Raw genomic sequence first — 23,577 nt, 5'->3', positions numbered from 1 at the left:
TGAAGAAACTTCAAGCTCGACTGAGTCGTGTTCGACCACATCTGCAAAAGCAGGATGTTTTGCTGTTGCACGACAATGCACGGCCACATGTCAGTCAAACATCCATGGAAGCGATCACAAAACTCGGATGGACATCACTGAAACACCCGCCTTACAGCCATGACCTGGCTCCATGTGACTATAATCTCTTTAGGAAACTGAAAGACTCTCTTCGTGGAACAAGGTTTGAAGATGATGACTCCCTTGTGCACGCTGCCAAACAGTGGCACCAACAGGTTGGTCCAGAATTTTACAGTGCGGGTATATAGGCGCTGGTTCCAAGATGGCGCAAGGCAGTTGAGAAGGATGGAAAATATGTGGAAAAATGAAAATATTGTTCCTAAAGGATGTATCTACACACTGTAAAACTTTCAATCATGTAAAATAAAAGATGGATTGAAAAAAAATAGTGTGTGTTTCTTTTGGAGTGACCCTCGTACATCAAACAAATGCAGGAACACAGCATAGACTGACGAATAGATATACATAAGAAAGGTCACTTCAGAGCGAAACAAGCAAGACCAAACAAGAGTAAAGAAACAATTCTGCAGACAGAAGAGTAAAAAAAAAAAAAAGATAAAGTGATGTACCTAGTGAATTAAATCTTAAGCAAACAAAAAGAGTAGCATGATAGCACTAATACATAGCCGAGCCGGAATAATAAAGTAAGGAGAAAAAAAGGTTTCAGCGGGCTGAATTTCAACTGTAAATCGAACAAATGACTATTACGCTGCAAATGAATCTGATCTAAGAATTTACCATAAAAATGTACGAGCCTCTAGTGCTAAAATCGACATAATTATCATTCTACTAACAGAACTCAAGTCTCAATACTGTAGATTTCAGAGCACTAGCGTAACCCTGAAGTAATTAAACTCTCGAAAATAGATTTCCTTCTATCTACCTAATACTGCAGAAATTTTACCAAGCAAGGTGGAGTATCAGTTCACATAAGGGAAAAGATAGTATTTCTGTAGTTAATTTAATTCAAATGTATGCAGAAAGATATTTTGAAATTACATCTGTAAAATTGCGAATTCTAAAATAATTATTGATACTGTCTTGACATTAGCATGTAGAAAATTGTAAATTTTATTGAATGAATAGGAATCAAAGCGAACCAAAGTAAATCTTGGGATCAGGAGATATTTGAATTTTGAGTAAGTGTAATGATTATAACTGATGGTAGATGGCAGCGCCCCTGAGAAGCCATGATCATACAAAAGGGTGAAGGTATGTACAAACAACTCGATTCGTCATAGCGAGAGTACTGCGTGTGGTGTCACAAAGTTTGGTGAGCTGATCTAAGAATACAAGCAAGGGAAAAAATAAAAATAGGGTGTAATTTGCACGGGTAGACACACCTTCAGCTACGACCAGTGGGAACATTTCAACGGAGCGTAGCACAGAAAGAGAAAACAGACCATCACAAAATTTTTTATTGCTGGAGATAGGAGATAGAGGAAATTATTTCATGCAGCATTCTGAAAGTGTCTCCTCTGGAGCAAGTAAGTTAGCCATTATATTGTGAGAAAGATTAATATTCAGAAAGTGGATTGCCTGATGTCACTACAGCACAGAAACGTTAGCAGTGGGTATGATGAACAACTGTGCACAGTGACACATGCCGGGTATTCGAAGAAGCTGGACCTGTGTCGAATCGTACCACCATCTCTACGGCATAATAAGTTTTGTTTTCGCCCATGCCGAGTTATCAACTTGTAATCATGTACAGTCACATAGAAGGTGATGTGGTTGGCGTTGATAAAGTATCTTTTGATTGTGACAGTCCACACAGACTTTAACAACGGCAGATAATGAAAAGAACTTATTCCATGCAATACACCATCACTCCAGGCCATGTCATGTCAGAAAGTGGAACAATATGGACTATCTAGTTGTTTAATGCATCAGTGTTCTAACTATGTCATTGCTGATGATCTTTTGGTCATGACGGTTGGTTTAGATCATTTTTTTTCTTGGAGAGTAGCGTGTTACTTACTGCCAAGAGATCCAAAACTCCCTGGCATTGTGATCTAAATTCCTGCACGGCACAGGGCATAAGTCATATGCTGCACAGTATGGCAGTGTTGTGGAAGCATAGAACTGTAAATTCATACTGAAGTAACTATTTCATTCGTGGCAGGAGTGCCATGTTGATCGGAAGTAGTGGAAAACACGTGAACTCCCTGACTTCTGATGAAAGCACTTGTAACTTTGCATAATTGCTGTAACGAATGTAGGCGTACTGAACTGGGGGACACTGGGCCTCAACGATGTATTAAGATTTTACCAGATTGTTTGCTCTTCATTTGATGGTATAGCACTCTCTCGCACAGTGTTGCTGTTTTAGAGTAATGTGTCATTGGAGTTCATACGCCGGAGCACAGTGTATGAACAACTGCACTACAGGTAAGCGCAGATGAATTTAACAGGTCGAGGATGTGCAGATGGACTTCTAGAATACAGTACCAACAGGCAGATGTCTATTGCAGCTCATTCACAAACCCCTTTAAGGCTCCTGATTCCTGGTACGGTCAGTTTGTTCAGTAGCACATTTTTGCTTGGGGTTTGGCATTTATTTTCTCTCGATTTGATCCACGACATTTTGTTCCAAAGAGCACAAAAAGGGGCTAAATCCAATTAACTTCTAACAAGAAAGGATTTAACATGTGCACGAATGGTGCATTGAGATGCCAGGAATCAACATTGAACACTGGCGTATAATTTTTAATAGAATAATTAGTTTGTCAAATATTATCCAAGAGTAAATTTTGGGTTTTTAGGGGGACCACACCCTGCCTATCTACCCATGTTAATTTAGGCAAGTGTTTGACCCATTTCTGAAAAAACTATTTGATTCAGGATCTTAATATTTTTACTGTGTGTTACATGATGTTAATAGAGTCAACTGTACTAAAATCTACTTTATCCATTTTATAGTTTTTAAGAAATACTTTTTTAAATTTATTAACAAAAAATATTAAGTTTTTCTGCAGAAAATGTTTTTTGTGAACTTCTTAATGCGGGAATATTAATGAATGTAGTACCAGAGGTGACTTTTTATGTTATGAAGAGTCTCTGAAAATTTCATTCATTTATCTATGATAGTTTCTGATATAATGGGGCATGTGTACTGAAAATTTTATTTTGTGGGAAATTGACTTAAAGAAAAAACTTTTTAAATTTGTTACTTACAGTTAATTGAAACTGTCCTGCTGCATATGATGGCCCTTGTTTGGCCTCTAGCAGGTCTTCCAGCGTCTTTTTCACCTTCCTGGATGTTTGTCTTGCTTTCTTGGCCATATTAGATGCAGACCTGTCTGCATCAGCTGTCCTCATTTTATCACAATGTTGCAGCCCAGTGATCATATTTTCATCAGGATTAATTCCCAGCTTTTTAAGTGCCTAACACTTTCCAATATTACCACATTTAAATGTAATAACAGCATCATCAACTCCTAGTTTCATTGTATGCATGCCTACAAAAACAGTGTTAGGAAGGCAGTTCCAAATTAAGCTGTTGAAACATTCATTTGGGTTCTATGTCTCCCCCATGCAGACATTTCCTTAAAAGGTCAGGATGACCCAAGCCTCTGAAAATAGGTTTAATTGCTGTAATAACAGCATTAGGAAGAGAATGCTGCTGAGAATAAGATTCTCCATTTGCCTGAGCTCTATTGTATTTGCACCACGAATTTTCTCCTGATGGACAAAACCCATGACATGGCTTATCATCAGTAGAGGACTTATGGAAGAATATGGCCCAAACATCTCTCTTCATTGCCTCCAGATTTTCTTTATTTCTCCTAATTGCCTGCCCATAGTATACCAGCAAGTTTTCTATTTCAGTTTTAGTTAACCGACCCTGCCGGGTCAACAATTTTCCATCTTCTTATTTTTTTCCTCTCATATCAACAGACAGTTTCCTCAGCGTTGTTCCCAGACATTTTTGAACATGGCCTACAAATTCTATTTTGCTAATAATGGCATCTATATATGGCTTAGAGTTCACCACATTGGTGTATGCCTTACTGTCACCATCACCCAAATATTTGGTGTACCGTACATCTCTTGTTTCTACGGAGCGATGAAATATTTGCTGTACTGCATGAATTTCCATACCACCACTTGTTCCTCTAAAATTAGTCACATAGTTGTGTTCTTTACGTTCATTGACTTTACAACATTTGCAATATTTGGACATTATCTACACATCCAACACTTTACCAGTGTCTACACTCATGGCAGCCACTACTCGATTCAGAGAAGTATGTCCTCTTTTCTGCCAACTTCCATCAAATGCAACTGCAATGTCCGAGCATCCATCATTTTCTTCCACTGCTTCCCTAGCAGCCAGTTTCATGCTTTCCTCACTGACCTCACATACAGCTTTCTCTAGTATTGCAGCCAGTTTTTCAAATTTATTTGGTGGTTGATGTAAGTTCACCACTGAACAAAATGTTCTCCCTGCAGCCATACCCTTTCCAATGTATCGTAAGGTATAAACTAATCTAGTATTGATTTCATAAGGGCCACTTACATCTGGTTTTGAAGAACTCGTAAATGAAATCACAGCTGAGCATTTAGTGCAAATTAAATCCAAAGCAATTGCTAGGCCTTTTCTCCCACTAGCACTCTCACAAATTTTCACGTTCTGTGACTCACCACACTGTCTAAATTGTACAAATTTAGAAATTACATCTGATAATATTCTCAAATTCATAATAATGTTACTGCACCCCTTGTCACTTACAGTAAATTCGTTATAACTCTCTTGAAATGGTGAGAGCTTCTTTGATGATGCACTTATTGAAGAATTACAATTAGAAACATCGTTGCCAGGCGACATAACCTGTTGTACAGAAAGCTTTCTAAACTTGTTTCCTCTAAATTGTCGTTTCTTGAAAATGCCTTTACGTTTCGTCATCTTCAATAAACACAGCATAACACACGTAAACAAGCACTGCAAACGTAAGTATAACAACTACTCGCAATCACACTTGAACAAAACTAACCGCGTGTTTGAAGGCGTGTTGTTTACAAACAGCAGAAGCAAAAGAATACCAACCCTTGGTTGGGAGTAAAAAAAAAAATCCCTAACGCGCAATGTAGGGGATATAAAGATCTAAAATATATGCAGAAAAGTGGGTGACAGAAAAGTGGGCGTGGCACATAAACACACGGGTAGGAAAATGCTCTTTAAATGCTCGGAAAAATTTTTTTTCAGCAAAATCTTTTTCAGAGTACTTAAATAAAACCTTAATCTATCGAAATACGATGAAAAACGAAAATCGATTTTTTTCGACTTGAACCACGGTATGGTCCCCTTAAACACAACGCAAGAAGTATCACTGAAGGTTGACATCCGTCCGGCTAATGGTAGAAAGAGAGAGGGCTGTAGTAGACCCGGCAGTTTCTCTGATGCTGATAACACTGTCGGATAGGTCGTAAGACGCGGCAGCATGTGGCCCTGAGACAGCTGGCAGCAGAGCGTTTGGTGCCTGGGGAAAACAGTGCCAAGCAGAGGGGTGGCTGCATGTCAACAGCTGCTGCAGCTGGAGCAATGGCGAACGAAAAGAAGCAGAACTCTTCAAAAGCTAAGCTCTCAAATTCTTTGTCAACTGTTAGACATATACGTAACACTTCAGGACAGAATGGTTGATAGAAATAAAGACTCATTAGCTTCTACCTCGCAAGGCACAGAAAAGTGTGTTATTGATATGAGTAGAATTAAGAAGGAACTGAGCAGCACTGAAGTTTTCAGTCCTGATGTGTGAGCCTACTCGACACGACTATTGTGTACAGATAACCTGGGATTAGAATCTCCAAGTATTGTGTCAGTAGAACAAGTTAACGTGGAACCACTGGAATGAGTGATTCAGTATGAGTGATTCAATACCTGTGCTTATTTATTACACTCGAGCAATGTCAGATACAGTAGTGGAGCACCTGTATCCACAGGGCGAGTTGGCCGGCTGCGGTGGTCTATCGGTTCTAGGTGCGCAGTCCGGAACCGTGCGGCTGCTACGGTCGCAGGTTCGAATCCTGCCTCGGGCATGGATGTGTGTGATGTCCTTAGGTTAGTTAGGTTTAAGTAGTTCTGAGTTCTAGGGGACTGATGACCACAGATGTTAAGTCCCATAGTGCTCAGAGCCATTTGAACCATTTGAACAGGGCGAGTTAGATAGGTAAAATGTTTTACTGGTGTCATTAATTGCAACGTTAGGTAATCTCAAGTCGGAAATACAAAAGGATAATGAAAAGTAAAGAGCGGAAATGTGGATCAGGTAAATTCAAATGTAAAAGCAGAGGTTGAGAAGGTCAGTTCTCATACGTCAACAGAAATGTCAAAGTTAAAATCTGAAGTAAAGTGTGACACTGAAGAGCAGTTTGCCCAATACCGAGTGGTACTGGAGCAGCAGGTTGATGATGCCCAGTTGAAAAAAGTTTGTTTAAATGTGGATTCAGATCTTAGGGAGGTGCACAAAAATTGAGATGTCAATGCTGAGGAATATAAAGTACAGATCACGAAAAGATTGGAATCTAATGACGCTGTCTGTCGCACATTCACTGAGCAAATAGAGCTAAAGCTAACGGCAAACGAGGAGACGGTGAGCAAAGAATTGACTAAAATAAGCAATCATAGCCGCGCGGGATTAATCGAGCGGTCTAGGCGCTGCAGTCGTGGACTGTGCGGCTGGTCCTTGCGGAGGTTCGAGTCCTCCCTCGGGCATGGGTGTGTGTGTTTGTCATTAGGATAATTTCGGATAAGTAGTGTGTAAGCTTAGGGACTGATGATCTTAGCAGTTAAGTCGCATAAGATTTCACACACATTTGAAAAAAAAGTAATCATATACTGATCAATAAGCATAGTGATTTTAATATGCATGTAACCGGGATGAATCGCATGCTGGACACAAAGCGAAAAGTTAATGAGTCATTTCAAAAAGAGCAGCTTGCACATAATCGAGTAGTCAATGCGGAAATGGGCTGAACAGACCAATCAGACGGTTCAATCCCGCGTCTGACCATCCTGATTTAGGTTTTCCGTGATTTCCCTAAATCGCTCCAGGCAAATGCCGGGATGGTTCCTCTGAAAGGGGACGGCCGACATCCTTCCCTACTCCGATGAGACCGATGACCTCGCAATTTGGCCTCTTTCCCCGAACGAACAGAGCAATCAGTTTCAAAATTGTCTAGAAGTGTACTACAGAATTCACTTGTTACCTCAGTGGAAGCGGCATTCATTCGTCGAAGGAAATTTAATTATTTCTGTCAACACTGAAATGTGCACCAAAAGCTATACATACGAGAATTCATGGACGTGTTACCAGTATCTTGGTCAGCACTATAGCAAATTTCTTTTGTCACAAGTCATTAAAAGGGGACTACTATTCACTGTGCAAATGATGTTATCAAAGATTTTAATTATTTAAATCAATCCAGGGAAAATTCCTAAAATAGTATTGGTGTTCAGATAGTCAGCGAGAGTTACAAGTTGATTTCGGGCCTGGGAACAAGTATAAACCAGATCGGAGCACCATTACAGGGTTCTGTGAGCACTGGTGGAACCGTATTAAGTATACTGATGTGGCCAGGCTATAGAATTGTTCGCAGAAGGTACAGAATGTATGTTGCCGACATATGTTCGTTGAGGGTTGGTTGTAGCAACAAAGTATAATTACGATAATTATGTCCATTTCCTCGAAAGAGTGCAACAATTGACGAACAGTATGGTAACCAGCAGAAATGGCAGGTGTGGCAAGATAGTGTCAGGTCGTTTGTCTTTTGTGAAATCATTGCCACAGGCAAAGCACAATCAGAAGGGAACAGACTGGTAGCCACTGTGGAGATGATGTGGAATTATGGAATATGATAATCAGCATATACCACATGACCCATTAAGCTAGATAGTGTCTAGGTGAGGGGTGCGAGGTTCTTATCTTAAGCAGAACATTGGGAAATAATATTCACGGATTGAGTGTAAATGAAGTGCAGAAAGAAGATGCGACGGATGATTGTGGTGGTGTGAGGCAGTAGCATGCAGAGGTCATGGGTCCTTAGCGTGGTTGCCGGAGTGCTCTACTGGCTGTGGTTGGAGAGGAGAGACTGGTAGCCTTGAAGAGTGAGGGCAGGACACACCCACAGCAAAGGGCGAAGTGGCATGTGGCATGACCACTTCAGCAGTAGTTCAAGCCATCATGATATTCTTGATGAAGTTTGTGGCGATGATATGTTCAAAATTTCAAGGCTGCTTGGTGCACAGGAATGGTAGAAGTAGTAATGAACAATTTTTTGCAGAGCTAATAAGTGTGGGAACTTTGGACTCCAAACAGGAAATTTAAGAGTGCAAGTGTGAAAACACATCTGAGTTACTAGTTGGAGAACTCAAACAAGCAAGTAAAGTACAAAGTGTAAGAGTGCCTTTGGAGGAAAGCGACATTATCTATAAACTCGTTTTTGATGCGGATTCCGAACATGAAATACCCTTAAGGATGGATGATGAAAATACGATGCTTTTAGACTCACAGGCTGAGTGAGGTGAAGCCCATCACCTTAGTAACAGTCACTTCATGATAGGATCCATACACAGTTTAAACGCCTGCCTGTAGGGAGAGTAAAAACGGAAAATTCGCTAGCTAAGTCAGAGTTCTACAGAAAAGCAGTAATAAAAGATTTTTTATGTGAAGGGAAGCCAGTGCCCAAGGCAGCTGATGTTAATCCTATTGTAACAAAATATTAGTAGGTGGCCTGGAGAATGGGTTATTGGTTGACAGTGGTTCCGAGACTTTAGCAGTTTCTCAAGAATAGTTTACAGCCTTGCCAAGCAAACTGGGCGTGGCAGTACTGCTAGTATAAACTACAAGTGCAGTTTAAGGTGTCATAATACAGCACTCGTTCTTAAGCAGTCCGTTGCTAAGTGGCAGAATGATTACAGAGGGGAATTTTTTAAAATTTGTGTTGCTATGGTATAAATCTTGATTTGTGTTACATAAAAATATTGGAAAAGAAAAGGCGGTAGCAGTACCATTTCTGCAGGAAAAGGGAGAGGATAGCTGAACTGCAATACTATGTGGCAGCGTCTGTGACCAGTTCTATGTGGTGCCATTCGGTCTGAACATTTTGAGATGTGTATTGGAAATGGCAATGCATAAAGTCCTGGGTACATAACTGATGAAGCAACTGACAGTTTATATCAGTGACAAACCCACCTGGGAACAGCACTGTGACTTGTTGGAGTGAGTATTAGTCACCACATAGGAAAATGGTATCAAGGTCACACTTAACAAAAACGAAATGGTAAAATGTGAGATGAAATTCTTTGGGCATGTCATTAATGTGGAAGACGTAGTACCAGAAGAAGGGAAACTCAGAGCGATAGTGGAATTTCCTAGTCCAAAAAACAAGAAGCAATTGAGGACCATGTTCGGTATTTCTGCCTTTTATAGAATATTTGTCTCCTAAAGGGACTAAATCCAGTAATTTTTAACAGGAGAGGATTGAACATATTCCATGCTTAAGATATCACAGTTAGTGAATGATAAAAGAAAAAAGTAAGAAAGAATTTCAGTAAGTAGTAAACACTATCATAAAACAAGTTGATACCTGGGAACAGAGCAATCAGCTAATAGTAAACTGTAAAAAACTGTCTTATCTAAAACTTTACAATTGCTCACAACAATGATCCTTTCTTTATCTCTATAGATGATGACCAGTTGATAAAAGCTCAGAAACTGAAATGTTAGACTTAGAGCTACAATGAAATATAATGTGGAATAAACACATAGCACCTCTCAATACAATATCAAGCAAAGGTTGGCACCTACTCTGTACAGTAAGGTCATACTTTAGCGCAAACACAGAAAAAGAGTTTATTATGCGTATTTTATTCTTATCTTATATATGTAGAGGATAAACGCAAATTTAGCTCTCAGGAGAAATGCAAATGTAGCTAACAGTCCTTTCACATTTCGAAACATTCCCATGAGAATCATAAGTGTATGCAAACTAAGAGTCTCATGTAAATCGTTCGTCAAGATCTTAGGTATTCCTACTTTGCCATCTATTTAAATTATGGAAACTCGTCTGTTCTTCAGATTAAATGTAAATGGTATGGGCAGGAGACTGAAGGAAAGTATGGAACCTATGACAGTTTATATGATTGTCTTAAGCTTTCTTCTCTCTCTCTCTCTCTCTCTCTCTCTCTCTCACACACACACACACACACACACACACACACACTCTCTCTCTCTCTCTCTCTCTCTCACACACACACACACACACACACACACACACGAAGACACACACACACTTCAAATTCTCTTCCTTTGTTGTTTATGCTATAATCACAAACGACACTCCAGTGTAAAGAAAATATCGAGGACAGAACAACAGGCAATTACGGACGGCCAGGGGAGAATGGAGAACGATATAATAAATAATAACATATTTGCGTGTGGTTCAATGTCCAAGAGCAATTCTTCGGCGATTTGTGTGCCTCCAACTTACCACAGTCATCCAACCGGGAAAAGGCGACCTGTCGTTACCGTGGAATCCGAACGACGTCTCGTTCCTGGCGACTTCTCACATCGTCCAGAATTGAAGATCAGATTAAAGGCAGATTTAAACATGGTGTGGGTTCCTGTAGTCATGTCCTAGTTCATGAACCACGGGCAACGTATGAGTGGCCAAGTAAGTGGTCCCGACAGTCGGGATACCAGTTACTTTGGAATAAGGCTGGGCATCTCGAACATATTCTGAGGCGTGGTCACCTGTGTGCTCATACGGCAAAGACTACCAAATCCACCGGTTAGTCCCTCAACCGTTAGGGGTAATACACAATGGGACTCGGGGCAAGTAAGGCTAGCAACCTGCTTCCCTGGTACTTTAAATATGATGCTGGCAACAATCAGAGCAAAATGCCTCGGACCTTTGGAGGTGACGGAGTCTCACCTCTAACTGACAAACCAGGGACTCCTAATACACGACTTGGCAAACAAATGGTAATGAGATGGGGAGCTATTAATATCAATGGGGGTTACTCTGGAAAGAAGGTAGAGCTGACAGAGGCTGCAAGTAAGATGGGGCTGGACGTTTTAGCTGTTAGTGACATTCGGGTAAGGGGTGAGAAAGAAGAGGAAGTGGGAGAATACAAGGTCTACCTGTCAGGAGTCAAAGCAGGAATAGCACAATTGGGTGTAGGGCTTTACATCAGGAAGGAAATGGAACCCAGCGTAGTGGCAATAAGGTATGTAAACGAACGACTGATGTGGATAGAGTTGACAGTGTCCAGCAAGAAAATTAAGATTGTGTCAGTATATTCGCATTGTGAAGGGACTGATCAAGATAAGATGGATAGTTTTTATGAGCACTCAGTGATGTAGTTGTTAGAGTAAAGGACAAGGACAGTGTTCTGCTCATGGGTGATTTTAACGCCAGGATTGGAAATCGAACAGAAGGGTATGAAAAGGTTATGGGTAAATTTGGAGAGGATATGGAGGCCAACAGGAACGGGAAACAACTCTTGGATTTCTGTGCCAGTATGGGCTTAGTAATCATAAACTCCTTTTTTAAACATAAGAACATTCACCGGTATACTTGGGAAGGCAGGGGAACCAGATCTGTCATCGACTATATAATAACAGATCAGGAATTCAGGAAGGCTGTGAGGGACACACGTGTATTCAGGGGATTCTTTGATGACACTGATCATTATTTAATCTGCAGTGAAATTGGGATTGTGAGGCCGAAAGTGCAGCAGGTCAGGTCCATATGTAGGAGGATAAGAGTGGAGAAACTTCAGGATAAGGAAATCAGGCTCAAGTACATAACAGCGATCTCAGAAAGGTACCAGTTAGTTGAATGTAGTCAATTACAGTCATTGGAAAAGGAATGGACAAGGTACAGGGACACATTACTAGAAGTGGCTAAAGAATGTCTTGGAACAGTAGTGTGTAAAGGTAGGATGAAGCAAACAGCTTGGTGGAATGACACAGTCAAGGCAGCCTGTAAAAGGAAAAAGAAGGCGTATCAAAAATGGCTACATACTAGAACTCAGGTAGACAGAGAAAGTTATGTTGAAGAAAGAAACAAAGCCAAACAGATAATTGCAGCATCCAAGAAGAAATCTTGGGAAGACTTTGGAAACAGGTGGAGACTTTGGGTCAAGCTGCTGGAAAACCATTCTGGAGTGTAATTAGCAGTCTTTGAAAGGGAGGTAAGAAGGAAATGACAAGTATTTTGGACAGGTCAGGAAAACTGCTGGTGAATCCTGTGGATGCCTTGGGCAGATGGAGGGAATATCTTGAAGAGTTGCTCAATGTAGGTGAAAATTCGATCAGTAAAGTTTCAGATTTCGAGGTAGAATGGGATAGGAATGACGATGGAAATAGCATCACATTTGAGGAAGTGGAGAAAATGGTCAATAGATTGCAGTGCAATAAAGCAGCTGGGGTGGATGACATTACGTCGGAACTCATCAAATACAGTGGAATGTCAGGTCTTAAATGGCTACACAGGATAATTGAAATGGCCTGGGAGTCGGGACAGGTTCCATCAGACTGGACAAAAGCAGTAATCACACTAATCTTTAAACATGGAAACAGAAAAGATTGTAACAACTACAGAGGTATCTCTTTAATCAGCGTTGTGGGTAAAATCTTCTCAGGTATTGTAGAAAGGAAAGTGCGAGTATTAGTTGAGGACCAATTGGATGAAAATGAGTGTGGGTTTAGGCCTCTTAGAGGTTGTCAGGACCAGATCTTTAGCTTACGGCAAATAATGGAGAAGTGTTACGAGTAGAACAGGGAATTGTATCTATGCTTTATAGATCTAGAAAAGGCATATGACCGGGTTCCTAGGAGGAAGTTATTGTCTGTTCTATGAGATTATGGAATAGGAGGCAAACTTTTGCAAGCAATTAAAGGTCTTTACATGGATAGTCAGGCAGCAGTTAGAGTTGACGGTAAATTGAGTTCATGATTCAGAGTAGTTTCAGGGGTAAGACAAGGCTGCAACCTGTCTCCACTGTTGTTCATATTATTTATGGATCATATGTTGAAAACAATAGACTGGCAGGGTGAGATTAAGATATGTGAACACAAAATAAGCAGTCTTGCATATGCGGATGACTTAGTTGTGATGGCAGATTCGATTGAAAGTTTGCAAAGTAATATTTCAGAGCTAGATCAAAAAAGTAAGGACTATGGTATGAAGATTAGCATCTCCAAAACGAAAGTAATGTCAGTGGGAAAGAAATATAAACGGATGGAGTGCCAAATAGGAGGAACAAAGTTAGAACAGGTGGACGGTTTCAAGTACTTAGGATGCATATTCTCACAGGATGGCAACATAGTGAAAGAACTGGAAGCGAGGTGTAGCAAAGCTAATGCAGTGAGCACTCAGCTACGATCTACTCTCTTCTGCAAGAAGGAAGTCAGTACCAAGACTAAGTTGTCTATGCACCGTTCAATCTTTCGACCAACTTTGCTGTATGGGAGCGAAAGCTGGGTGGATTCAGGTTACCTTATCAACAAGGTTGAGGTTACGGATATGAAAGTAGCTAGGATGATTGCAGGTACTAGTAGATGGGAACAATGGCAGGAGGGTGTCCACAATGAGGAAATCAAAGAAAAACTGGGAATGAACTCTATAGATGTAGCAGTCAGGGCGAACAGGCTTAGATGGTGGGGTCATGTTACACGTATGGGCGAAGCAAGGTTACCCAAGAGACTCATGGCGTCAGCAATAGCGGGTAGGAGGAATCGGGGCAGACCAAGGAGAAGGTACCTGGATTCGGTTAAGAATGATTTTGAAGTAATAGGTTTAACATCAGAAGAGGCACCAATGTTAGCACTGAATAGGGGATCATGGAGGAATTTTATAAGGGGGCTATGCTCCAGACTGAACGCTGAAAGGCATAATCAGTCTTAAATGATGATGATGATTAAAATTTCTGAGATCCAACCGGGTTTTTGTTTCGCGACCTCTCGGTTTCCAGGCACGTGCTTTACCCCTAGACCACCAAGCTTACTGGTATAATAAATTATATGTGAATTTATAGGGCTATTCAGAAATAAAACAAGATTATAAAAATTATAGACGGGAGCAAAAGTACAGATAGAGGTAGCGATAAGTGTTTGGTTATCTGAGGCCGCTACCGCACTGATGAAATTTTAGTGAAGACGTTAAAGATAGGTATGAATCTACTCCAGTGCGAAAAGCTTAGATTAAGGATGAAATAGAACTGGGAAGCAACAATGAACAGTAAAAGTAAGAACAAAAATACACTCCTGGAAATTGAAATAAGAACACCGTGAATTCATTGTCCCAGGAAGGGGAAACTTTATTGACACATTCCTGGGGTCAGATACATCACATGATCACACTGACAGAACCACAGGCACATAGACACAGGCAACAGAGCATGCACAATGTCGGCCCTAGTACAGTGTATATCCACCTTTCGCAGCAATGCAGGCTGCTGTTCTCCCATGGAGACGATCGTAGAGATGCTGTATGTAGTCCTGTGGAACGGCTTGCCATGCCATTTCCACCTGGCGCCTCAGTTGGACCAGCGTTCGTGCTGGACGTGCAGACCGCGTGAGACGACGCTTCATCCAGCCCCAAACATGCTCAATGGGGGACAGATCCGGAGATCTTGCTGGCCAGGGTAGTTGACTTACACCTTCTAGAGCACGTTGGGCGGCAAGGGGTACATGCGGACGTGCACTGTCCTGTTGGAACAGCAAGTTCCCTTGCCGGTCTAGGAATGGTAGAACGATGGGTTCGATGACGGTTTGGATGTACCGTGCACTATTCAGTGTCCCCTCGACGATCACCAGTGGTGTACGGCCAGTGTAGGAGATCGCTCCCCACACCATGATGCCGGGTGTTGGCCCTGTGTGCCTCGGTCGTATGCAGTCCTGATTGTGGCGCTCACCTGCACGGCGCCAAACACGCATACGACCATCATTGGCACCAAGGCAGAAGCGACTCTCATCGCTGAAGACGACACGTCTCCATTCGTCCCTCCATTCACGCCTGTCGCGACACCACTGGAGGCGGGCTGCACGATGTTGGAGCGTGAGCGGAAGACGGCCTAACGGTGTGCGGGACCGTAGCCCAGCTTCATGGAGACGGTTGCGAATGGTCCTCGCCGATACCCCAGGAGCAACAGTGTCCCTAATTTGCTGGGAAGTGGCGGTGCGGTCCCCTACGGCACTGCGTAGGATCCTACGGTCTTGGCGTGCATCCGTGCGTCGCTGCGGTCCGGTCCCAGGTCGACGGGCACGTGCACCTTCCGCCGACCACTGGCGACAACATCGATGTACTGTGGAGACCTCACGCCCCACGTGTTGAGCAATTCGGCGGTACGTCCACCCGGCCTCCCGCATGCCCACTATACGCCCTCGCTCAAAGTCCGTCAACTGCACATACGGTTCACGTCCACGCTGTCGCGGCATGCTACCAGTGTTAAAGACTGCGATGGAGCTCCGTATGCCATGGCAAACTGGCTGACACTGACGGGGGCGGTGCACAAATGCTGCGCAGCTAGCGCCATTCGACGGCCAGCACCGCGGTTCCTGGTGTGTCCGCTGTGCCGTGCGTGTGATCATTGCTTGTACAGCCCTCTCGCAGTGTCCGGAGCAAGTATGGTGGGTCTGACACACCGGTGTCAATGTGTTCTTTTTTCCATTTCCAGGAGTGTATGTTATTGTGAAGGCTTTCCCCATTTAGTAATTCGTGGTATGTTTGCCGGGTTTGCAGATACATCCTTAAAACAGTCAGAGATAACGTTTCAGCGTTTCGACTGGCGGCTATCTTCAGATGCGTAGCTGAACTGAAGCTTTGCATTTAATGATGGCAGCCAGTGGGGATGCTCAAATATTACATGAGATTGATTTGAAGATCCGGCCGAAAGTACCAAGCAATCATACCAAAGACATCAAAACAACTATATTAGAGAACTCTGATGCAGAGGAAGTGAAAGAACTATGCTGTTTACAAAGGAAAATAGCACAAGTCTTCAGACATAATAAGCAGAAATGTCTGACTGGGATACGCGTTTACCGAAAACCAAGTGGAAGTTCGAAGATGTATAATCTGAAGGTGAAAAGTAGCACAAGAATAAAGTGCAGGCATTGGGGAAGTGATATATATATATATATATATATATATATATATATATATATATATATATATATAGAGGTAAAAATTGACACACATGCTTGGAATGTCATGGGGTTTTATTAGAACAAAAAAAAAAATCACAAAATGTCCGACAGATGGCGCTGGACAGCAAAACCGCTACCGTGACGGGTGAGAGGTGACGGGTGAGAGGTACGCCGATATGTTACAGAATCGCATCATCCCCAGCTTGGCTGATAAACACCTGCTGGAACGTACGATGTTTATGCAGGATGGCGGTCCACCCCATATTGCAAGACGCGTGAAAGATCTCTTGCGCGCGTCGTTTGGTGATGATCATGTGCTCAGCCGCCATTTTCGTCATGCTTGGCCTCCCAGGTCCCCAGACCTCAGTCCCTGCGATTATTGGCTTTGGGGTTACCTGAAGTCGCAAGTGTATCGTGATCGACCGACATCTTTAGGGATGCTGAAAGACAACATCCGACGCCAATGCCTCACCATAACTCCGGACATGCTTTACAGTGCTGTTCACAACATTATTCCTCGACTACAGCTATTGTTGAGGAATGATGGTGGACGTATTGAGCATTTCCTGTAAAGAACATCATCTTTGCTTTGTCATACTTTGTTATGCTATTTATTGCTATTTTGATCAGATGAAGCGCCATCTGTCGGACATTTTTTGAACTTTTGTATTTTTTTGGTTCTAATAAAATCGCATGTCATTCCAAGCATGTGTGTCAATTTGTACCTCTCTATCTACATTATTCCGTGATTTATTCAGTTTTCAAATTTATACTGACTTTTTGATCACCCGGTATATATAGGTATGTGAAACTATGTTTCACAGGTTGACAGGCTACGTGACGTCATTTCACGTGTTGAGAGGGTACGTGACGTCAAATTTAGAAAGAACTTGGGAGAACGAGCCCACGTATCAGTACGCCGTTGCACCCCGTCTGGCCTGGATGCATGCACTGATTCGATTGGGAAGGGTGTCGCAGAGCTGTTGTATTCCCTCCTAAAGCTAACTGGTCCACAAATATTGCAACTGGTCCTTAATATCCTGGATAGAGACAGTGAGTTGGAGTTGACGTCCGGGCTGGTCCCACGAGAGCGGTATCGGTGACAGATCTGGTGATCTTGCTGACCACTGAAGTATCTCAACGCCACACAAACAGTTCATAGAGACAAATGACATGTATGTCTGAGCATTTTTCTGTTGAGAAATTGCACCACGATACTGTTGCACGAGAGGAAACACATGAGGACGCAAGGATGTCCTTGACGTACCGTTGTGCCGTCAGAATTTTCCGTCACTACGAGCCGTGAATCGAAGTCATACCCTATATCCTTACGCAGAAGTAACACTGCTATGACTCTGCAAAACACTGGAAGAATGGGATCTTTCTCCAGGTCGCCGCCATACTCGCCGACAGTGGTCATCCAGGGTAGTGCAAAACCGTGATTCGTCGTTGAACATGCCATTCATCAGCATCCGATGCTCTTCTCTCGCAGCAACACTCCAAACGCAGCCGTCTGTGTTGCTGTGACAACGGCACCTTACGCACTGAACGGTAATTTCCTAGTCCGGCTGCAGCTAGTCGCCGACCAATGGTGCGCGATGACATAAGATGTTGCAGGCAATCCATTGCTTGTTTGTTGACGGCAGGCGCAGAAGTGAAGTGGTTACAATGTGTTTGTTCTCCGTATGGCAGTTCTCCCTTCTGGCAATGCCGTGTGGCTAGGGCCTCCCCGTCGGGTAGACCGTTCGCCTGGTACAAGTCTTTCGAGTTGATGCCTCTTCGGCTACTTGCGTGTCGATAGGGATGAAATGATGATGATAAGGACAACACAACACCCAGTCCCTGAGCGGAGAAAATCTCCGACCCACTCGGGAATCGAACCCGGGCCGTTAGTTATGATATTCCGTCTCGCTGACCACTCACCTACCAGGGGCGGACAGTTCTCCCTTTTACCGGTAGTCGACCCGAATCTTGACGTCGAGTATACCTGCCCTCACATACCCATTCAGTCCAACATCGGGCGAATCTCACATTCGAATGCCTAGGAAATGCGGATATTTCGCTATTCCATCAGCCGGCCAAATGGAAACCCACAATAATGACCCTTTATAACCCTGCCAAATGCTGATAACGCTGTCTCGTCCCAGTATGCGCCATCTCCGTGTCCTTCACAACGATCACACAACATATGACTCACTTTATAGACCCTACCAGGCCTGATAACAAGACTGAGCACTAATGCTCTCTGGTGGGCGTTATACCTGTCACAGAGAACTGAACTCCAATCATTTGTGTACCCGCCGATAACGTGTACGTGTGCGAAGTTGCATCGATATCCGACTTCTTCTGGGTGCCTCACTTTTTTTGTTGGTCAGGGACGTAAGCCGCCCAACAGAGATTACTTTTCTTTATTGCCGCACTAGTGTCGGACGCACATGCCCGTCATCAGCGGCATCTGCACTACGGAAGACATAACATCTGTCAAAATACATGTATCTCTAACGTACAGTGCTCATCTGGCGTCGCTTCGTTTTCAAATAATTGCGAGCTTGCAAAACGATGCACGAACAAGGTATTCTTAAAAAGGATTCTTATTTTGTTAAACGAGAGAACAATAAGGGCGGAATGTGTCTCAGAAAGCAAAGACTGACATCTGAAATTCAGGTTACGGATAATCTGGTAAATATTGGTACAATTAGAGACAAGCGGAGGAACGTACCAAATACCTAACACTGCTGTTGAGTGAAAAATATATGAGGCGAAAGTAGAGACTCACCGGAGAGAAACAAAAGACGACGTGCAAGTTCTGGCAGGTGCGCGTCAGGAAGAACTCCATCACCACCTCGTGGTTGAGCGTGCGCCGCGGGTTCTCGCGCTTCATGACGGGAGTCAGCTCCGAAATCACTTCCGCCTGTTCGTCACGCGTGAACAGGTTCGATATGACACCAGAGGATAGGATGTTGTTGAGATACTCCAGAAAGCCTTCTTCTTTGATGTCTAGGTCAGTGAAGATGAAAGTGGTACCTTTCCCTTGGACACCACATGTTCGGTAGAGAAGTTTCAGGTCTTCCAGGAAGTTCGCAACGTTGTACGACCTGCACAGACATTAACAATATGTTTAGAAATAAATATGCCGTAACTATCACAAATTAATGTTGGTAGAAAGGTTAACTAAGTTTGGTCATTTTGTGAAGTCCCTAGTCACAAAAGTTTTTTCTGCCTTATTAAACTTCCGAAATCATTAATTTCTTCACTAAATTGCTCGCGTTGACTCAGTTGGTAGAGAAGTTTAGTAGAGCAGCTTGTCCATGCTGCAGTGTAACACGTGACGCGTCGCTCCGGGGACAGCAGCAGTCAATGTGCGACGTAGGCCAGTACAGCAACGCTGAGCGAAGGTAAATAGCGAAAACTTTGCCAAGCAAACCAGCTACGCTGTTAACTGTAATTCTGTTAAGAAAAAAGAACCTGTCGCCACCTAGGGATTTGGAAAAGCATTTACATAGACAAACTTTCGTTCAGTACGTTTTGTGAATTAGCTTGTGTTAAAAACTAGAAGCAAAAGAGAAAATATTACATTACAAAGGAAGCCAACCATGGTCGAGTAAACGCTGTTCGTAATAGTAATTATATAGGGCGTTTCACAATTCATGTTACAAACTTCCAGAGGTTATAGAGGGGACTTAGTAGATCGAGTTTTACACAGGAACCAATGTCCGAAAACGTCATCTATCGATGCTACAGACCATCAAAGTTACAGGCGTCAGTGTCTGTAAATGTACGTATGGCGGCTGGGTGATTCCGTGATGATGTTACAAACTTTCTAGAATGATGAGGATGGGTAAATGTATCAATCTGAGGCTAAGGTCCCTGTACTGGAAACTAACGAGTAGAAAGTTACAATCGAAGACAGTTCTGGTATCTCTGACAGTGGACTACATGTACTAGTACTATTGTTGCTAAGATTGTAGGGTAGGTTACTTTCAGAGCTGGTAGCGTGGACCAAAACAAGGAAAAGTGTCCAGTAAACATGGACTCTAAAATGCATACCTGAAGTACTGAACAAGTGCTCATAGCTCTTAATGTATGCATTTTAGAGCCCATGTTTATCAGAAATTTTTCTTATTTTGGTCCATACAACCTACCAACTCTGAACGTTGCCTACCCAGTAATCTTACCAACAGGAATGCCAGTAATTTATTCTACTGTCAGAGGAATCAGAATGGTTTTCGCTTACAAATTCAGACTCGTTGTTTCCGGTACAGGGACACGTACCCCATATTGATACATTTATCCTGCTCCATCATCCTAGAAAGTTTGTAACATCATCTTGGAATCATTTTGTATATACATACACTTACAGGCGCCGGTGCCTATGAATTTGACGTTCTGTAGCGTCGTTGGATGGCTTTCTGGACAAGACATGGGTTCCTATGTAAAACTTGATCTACAAAGTCCCCTCTAGAACCTCTAGCAGTGTGTAACATGAATTGTGAAACATCCAATATATGATGATCTACTAAGTCCTCGCCGGCCGCGGTGGTCTCGGGGTTCTAGGCGCGCAGTCCGGAACCGTGCGACTGCTACGGTCGCAGGTTCGAATCCTGCCTCGGGCATGGATGTTTGTGATGTCCTTAGGTTAGTTAGGTTTAAGTAGTTCTAAGTTCTAGGGGACTAATGACCACAGCAGTTGAGTCCCATAGTGCTCAGAGCCATTTGAACCATTTTTTTTACTAAGTCCTCTTTACAACATCTAGAAGTGCGTAACACAAATTACGAAATACGCTATATATGATTCACTCAGCTTCTAGTCCCTAAGCAATCAATACAATATATAAAATAAAAATAAATATGGTCGTGTAAATTTGGACAGGCTTGGACCCTGATATAAATAGCGTTAATGTGATTCCAGATTTCGTTTTTTTGTTTTAAATCTTATCATTATATACATCCACGATGTGAAGCCACACCATGCTAAGTATCATTTCCACAGTGCAATCTTCTGAGGCATGAATTAAACAAAAAATGTCCCATGAGGTAGGCTGCTTGAGTTTGGGCTGTAGTTCTGGTGCGAAGTAGTTTTTTTCCAATTCGATTCCCATGAGCTTCGTTTGGTTCTCGGAATAAACCGCATCAGTCTGATCTGTTTCGTTTTTATTCTAAGGTGAACATGGATATTTCTGTCCTACCTACGTGCCCCCTTCCCACCCAAAACACATCACAACGTAAGTCGAGCTTGATTCTTCCGTCGCTCCCATACAGTCACAGCAGAAAGATAACTGCAAGTAGAAAAATAACTTTTAAGTCTAGGGTCTATTATACGTTTCTTTTAATTAGTCTCATTATTGCTTGTATTTTTGGTAATATGGAATTTTAATTTTATGGGAGAACAAAAAAAAATTATGAAAACTGAAAACGTCAAAAGTCGAAAATAAACGAATGGTGAGGGCGCCGCCGGAGGAGAGGCGCCGCCGTCTGTAAAGCCTGCCCTTTGGGACGCATTGTATAACATCTCCGATGTCGTACATTTGTAGTGACGCAAAGCTGGTCCTACACTCGTTCCCACGATTGGAAGTAGAAGCTGTACCTGGTGAGTGCGATCTGGAAAGTCTTATAGCCGGCGATGAAGGAGGCGAGTTTGGTGAGGGACTGCTTGCCGCTGCCACCCACGCCGACCAGCATGACGTTGCCGCGCGGGTGGCGGATGACGCGCGAAATCTTGACCAGGTGCAGCATGGCGTCCGGGAAGAAGACGAGGTCCATGCCGGCGCCCCGCACCATCTCGTTGAACTGCGAGAGGAACATGTCGAGGCGCTCACGCAGCTCGCCGAACTCGGACACCGGCTCGTACACCTTGGGCAGCTCCATGTCTGCGTCCTCGCCCTCCTCCCCCGTCGGCTCCGGCGCGTCCCTGCACCACAAACTCAGTAAGTGCTGGCTCAGCCCAAAGCAAATAAGTCGATAATTTGGGTGACCAAAAGTCACAGGTGATGTGAGAATCGTGCGTGTGTGTTTGGAGGTCACGGGAGCTCAACGCTGAGGTTATCAGCGCCGTGACAACCGTATGTATGTACACTTTGAGTTGCATTCTACCAATACTAGGGTTCGGTAGTTTTTGGTAGAGTACGTAAATTACGTAGTCAATGGTAGGATAACCGGTTTTATTGATAGCGTTGGTGTGGAAAGAGACATAAATGAATGTGTAAGAGAGAAACTGCGAGCAAACGACTTCTTTTTCTTTTTTCTTGTTTTTTGTTTTTTTGTTTTACACATTATTAGAACTGCACATCGTTCAGTGCTAGTCCACTGCGTATTTTATATCCTTACAGAATATAAACTGCTTTTTATAAGTAATAAAAATTAGCTGACCGCGTAAATTCTGCGCTTTTACATAACCAAAGGAATTACGTTTGAAGCATAAAACAGTTGTTTATGAATAACATAAACATGTTTCAATTTGCACGGCGAAGTATTGGAGCGATATTTGTTATATTTTTTTCGTTTTTACTGTTCCACCTTTTCCCTAAAAAGCTGCAGTTTCTAGTGCCACATTATAAATCTGTAATGTTTCCATTATTTTTACTATAACATCCCTATGTTTCACGATGCAAATCAACACTTTTTGACTAAACATAAATTAAAAACATTGATAATTCCTGTTCTGCTGTAAATACCGTTTATTATCAAGCAACATGCATCTACATGTACATATACACTCCGCTAGCCACCAAGCGGTGTGTGGCGGAGGGCACAATTCGCGCCAAAGTCATATTTCCCCCCCTCTGTTCCACTCGCGGACCGCGCGAGGGAAAAACGACTGTCTGAACGCCTCAGTACGAGCTCTTATTTCCCTTATCTTTGAATGATGATCTTTACGTGATTTTAAAGTTGGTGGTAATAATATATGCTCTACATCCTCGGTGAAGATTGGATTTCGGAATTTAGTGAGCAGCCCCTTCCGTTTAGCGCATCGTCTGTCTGCAAGTGTGTCCCACTTCAAACTTTCTATGAGATTTGTAACGCTCACGCGATGGCTAAATGTGCCAGTCACGAATCTTGCCGCTCGTCTTTGGACCTTCTCAATCTCTTGAATCAGACCCAACTGGTAAGGGTCCCAAACAGACGAACAATACTCTAAGACTGGACGAACTAACGTATTGTAAGCTATTTCCTTTGTTGAAGGACTGCATCGCTTCAGGATTCTACCAATAAACCGCAATCTAGAGTTCGCCTTACCCGTTACTTGTGTAATCTGAACATTCCATTTGAGATCATTTCGAATTGTCACACCCAGATACTTGACTGGTGTTACCGCTTCCAAACACTGATAATTTATTTTGTAGATAGGAGGATATCTATATAG

General features: G+C 42.7%; 1 protein-coding gene across 1 annotated transcript in view; it reads right to left on the bottom strand.

Moving 5' to 3' along the window:
• Window positions 1-23,577, bottom strand: part of LOC124556419 (dynein axonemal heavy chain 5) — an 876,134-nt gene that overhangs the window by 286,596 nt on the left and 565,961 nt on the right. The window contains exons 51-52 of the mRNA XM_047130377.1: window positions 21,802-22,125; window positions 18,994-19,312 (exon numbers count right to left, since the gene is read on the bottom strand). Of these exons, the coding sequence (XP_046986333.1) occupies window positions 18,994-19,312; window positions 21,802-22,125 (643 nt within the window). The remainder of the gene's footprint in view (window positions 1-18,993; window positions 19,313-21,801; window positions 22,126-23,577) is intronic.

This window comes from Schistocerca americana, chromosome X (assembly GCF_021461395.2).
Source record: "Schistocerca americana isolate TAMUIC-IGC-003095 chromosome X, iqSchAmer2.1, whole genome shotgun sequence".
Classification (NCBI taxonomy): domain Eukaryota; kingdom Metazoa; phylum Arthropoda; class Insecta; order Orthoptera; family Acrididae; genus Schistocerca; species Schistocerca americana.
The sequence above is the reverse complement of the archived record's forward strand: the minus strand, read 5'-3'. Positions and strand labels throughout refer to the sequence as shown.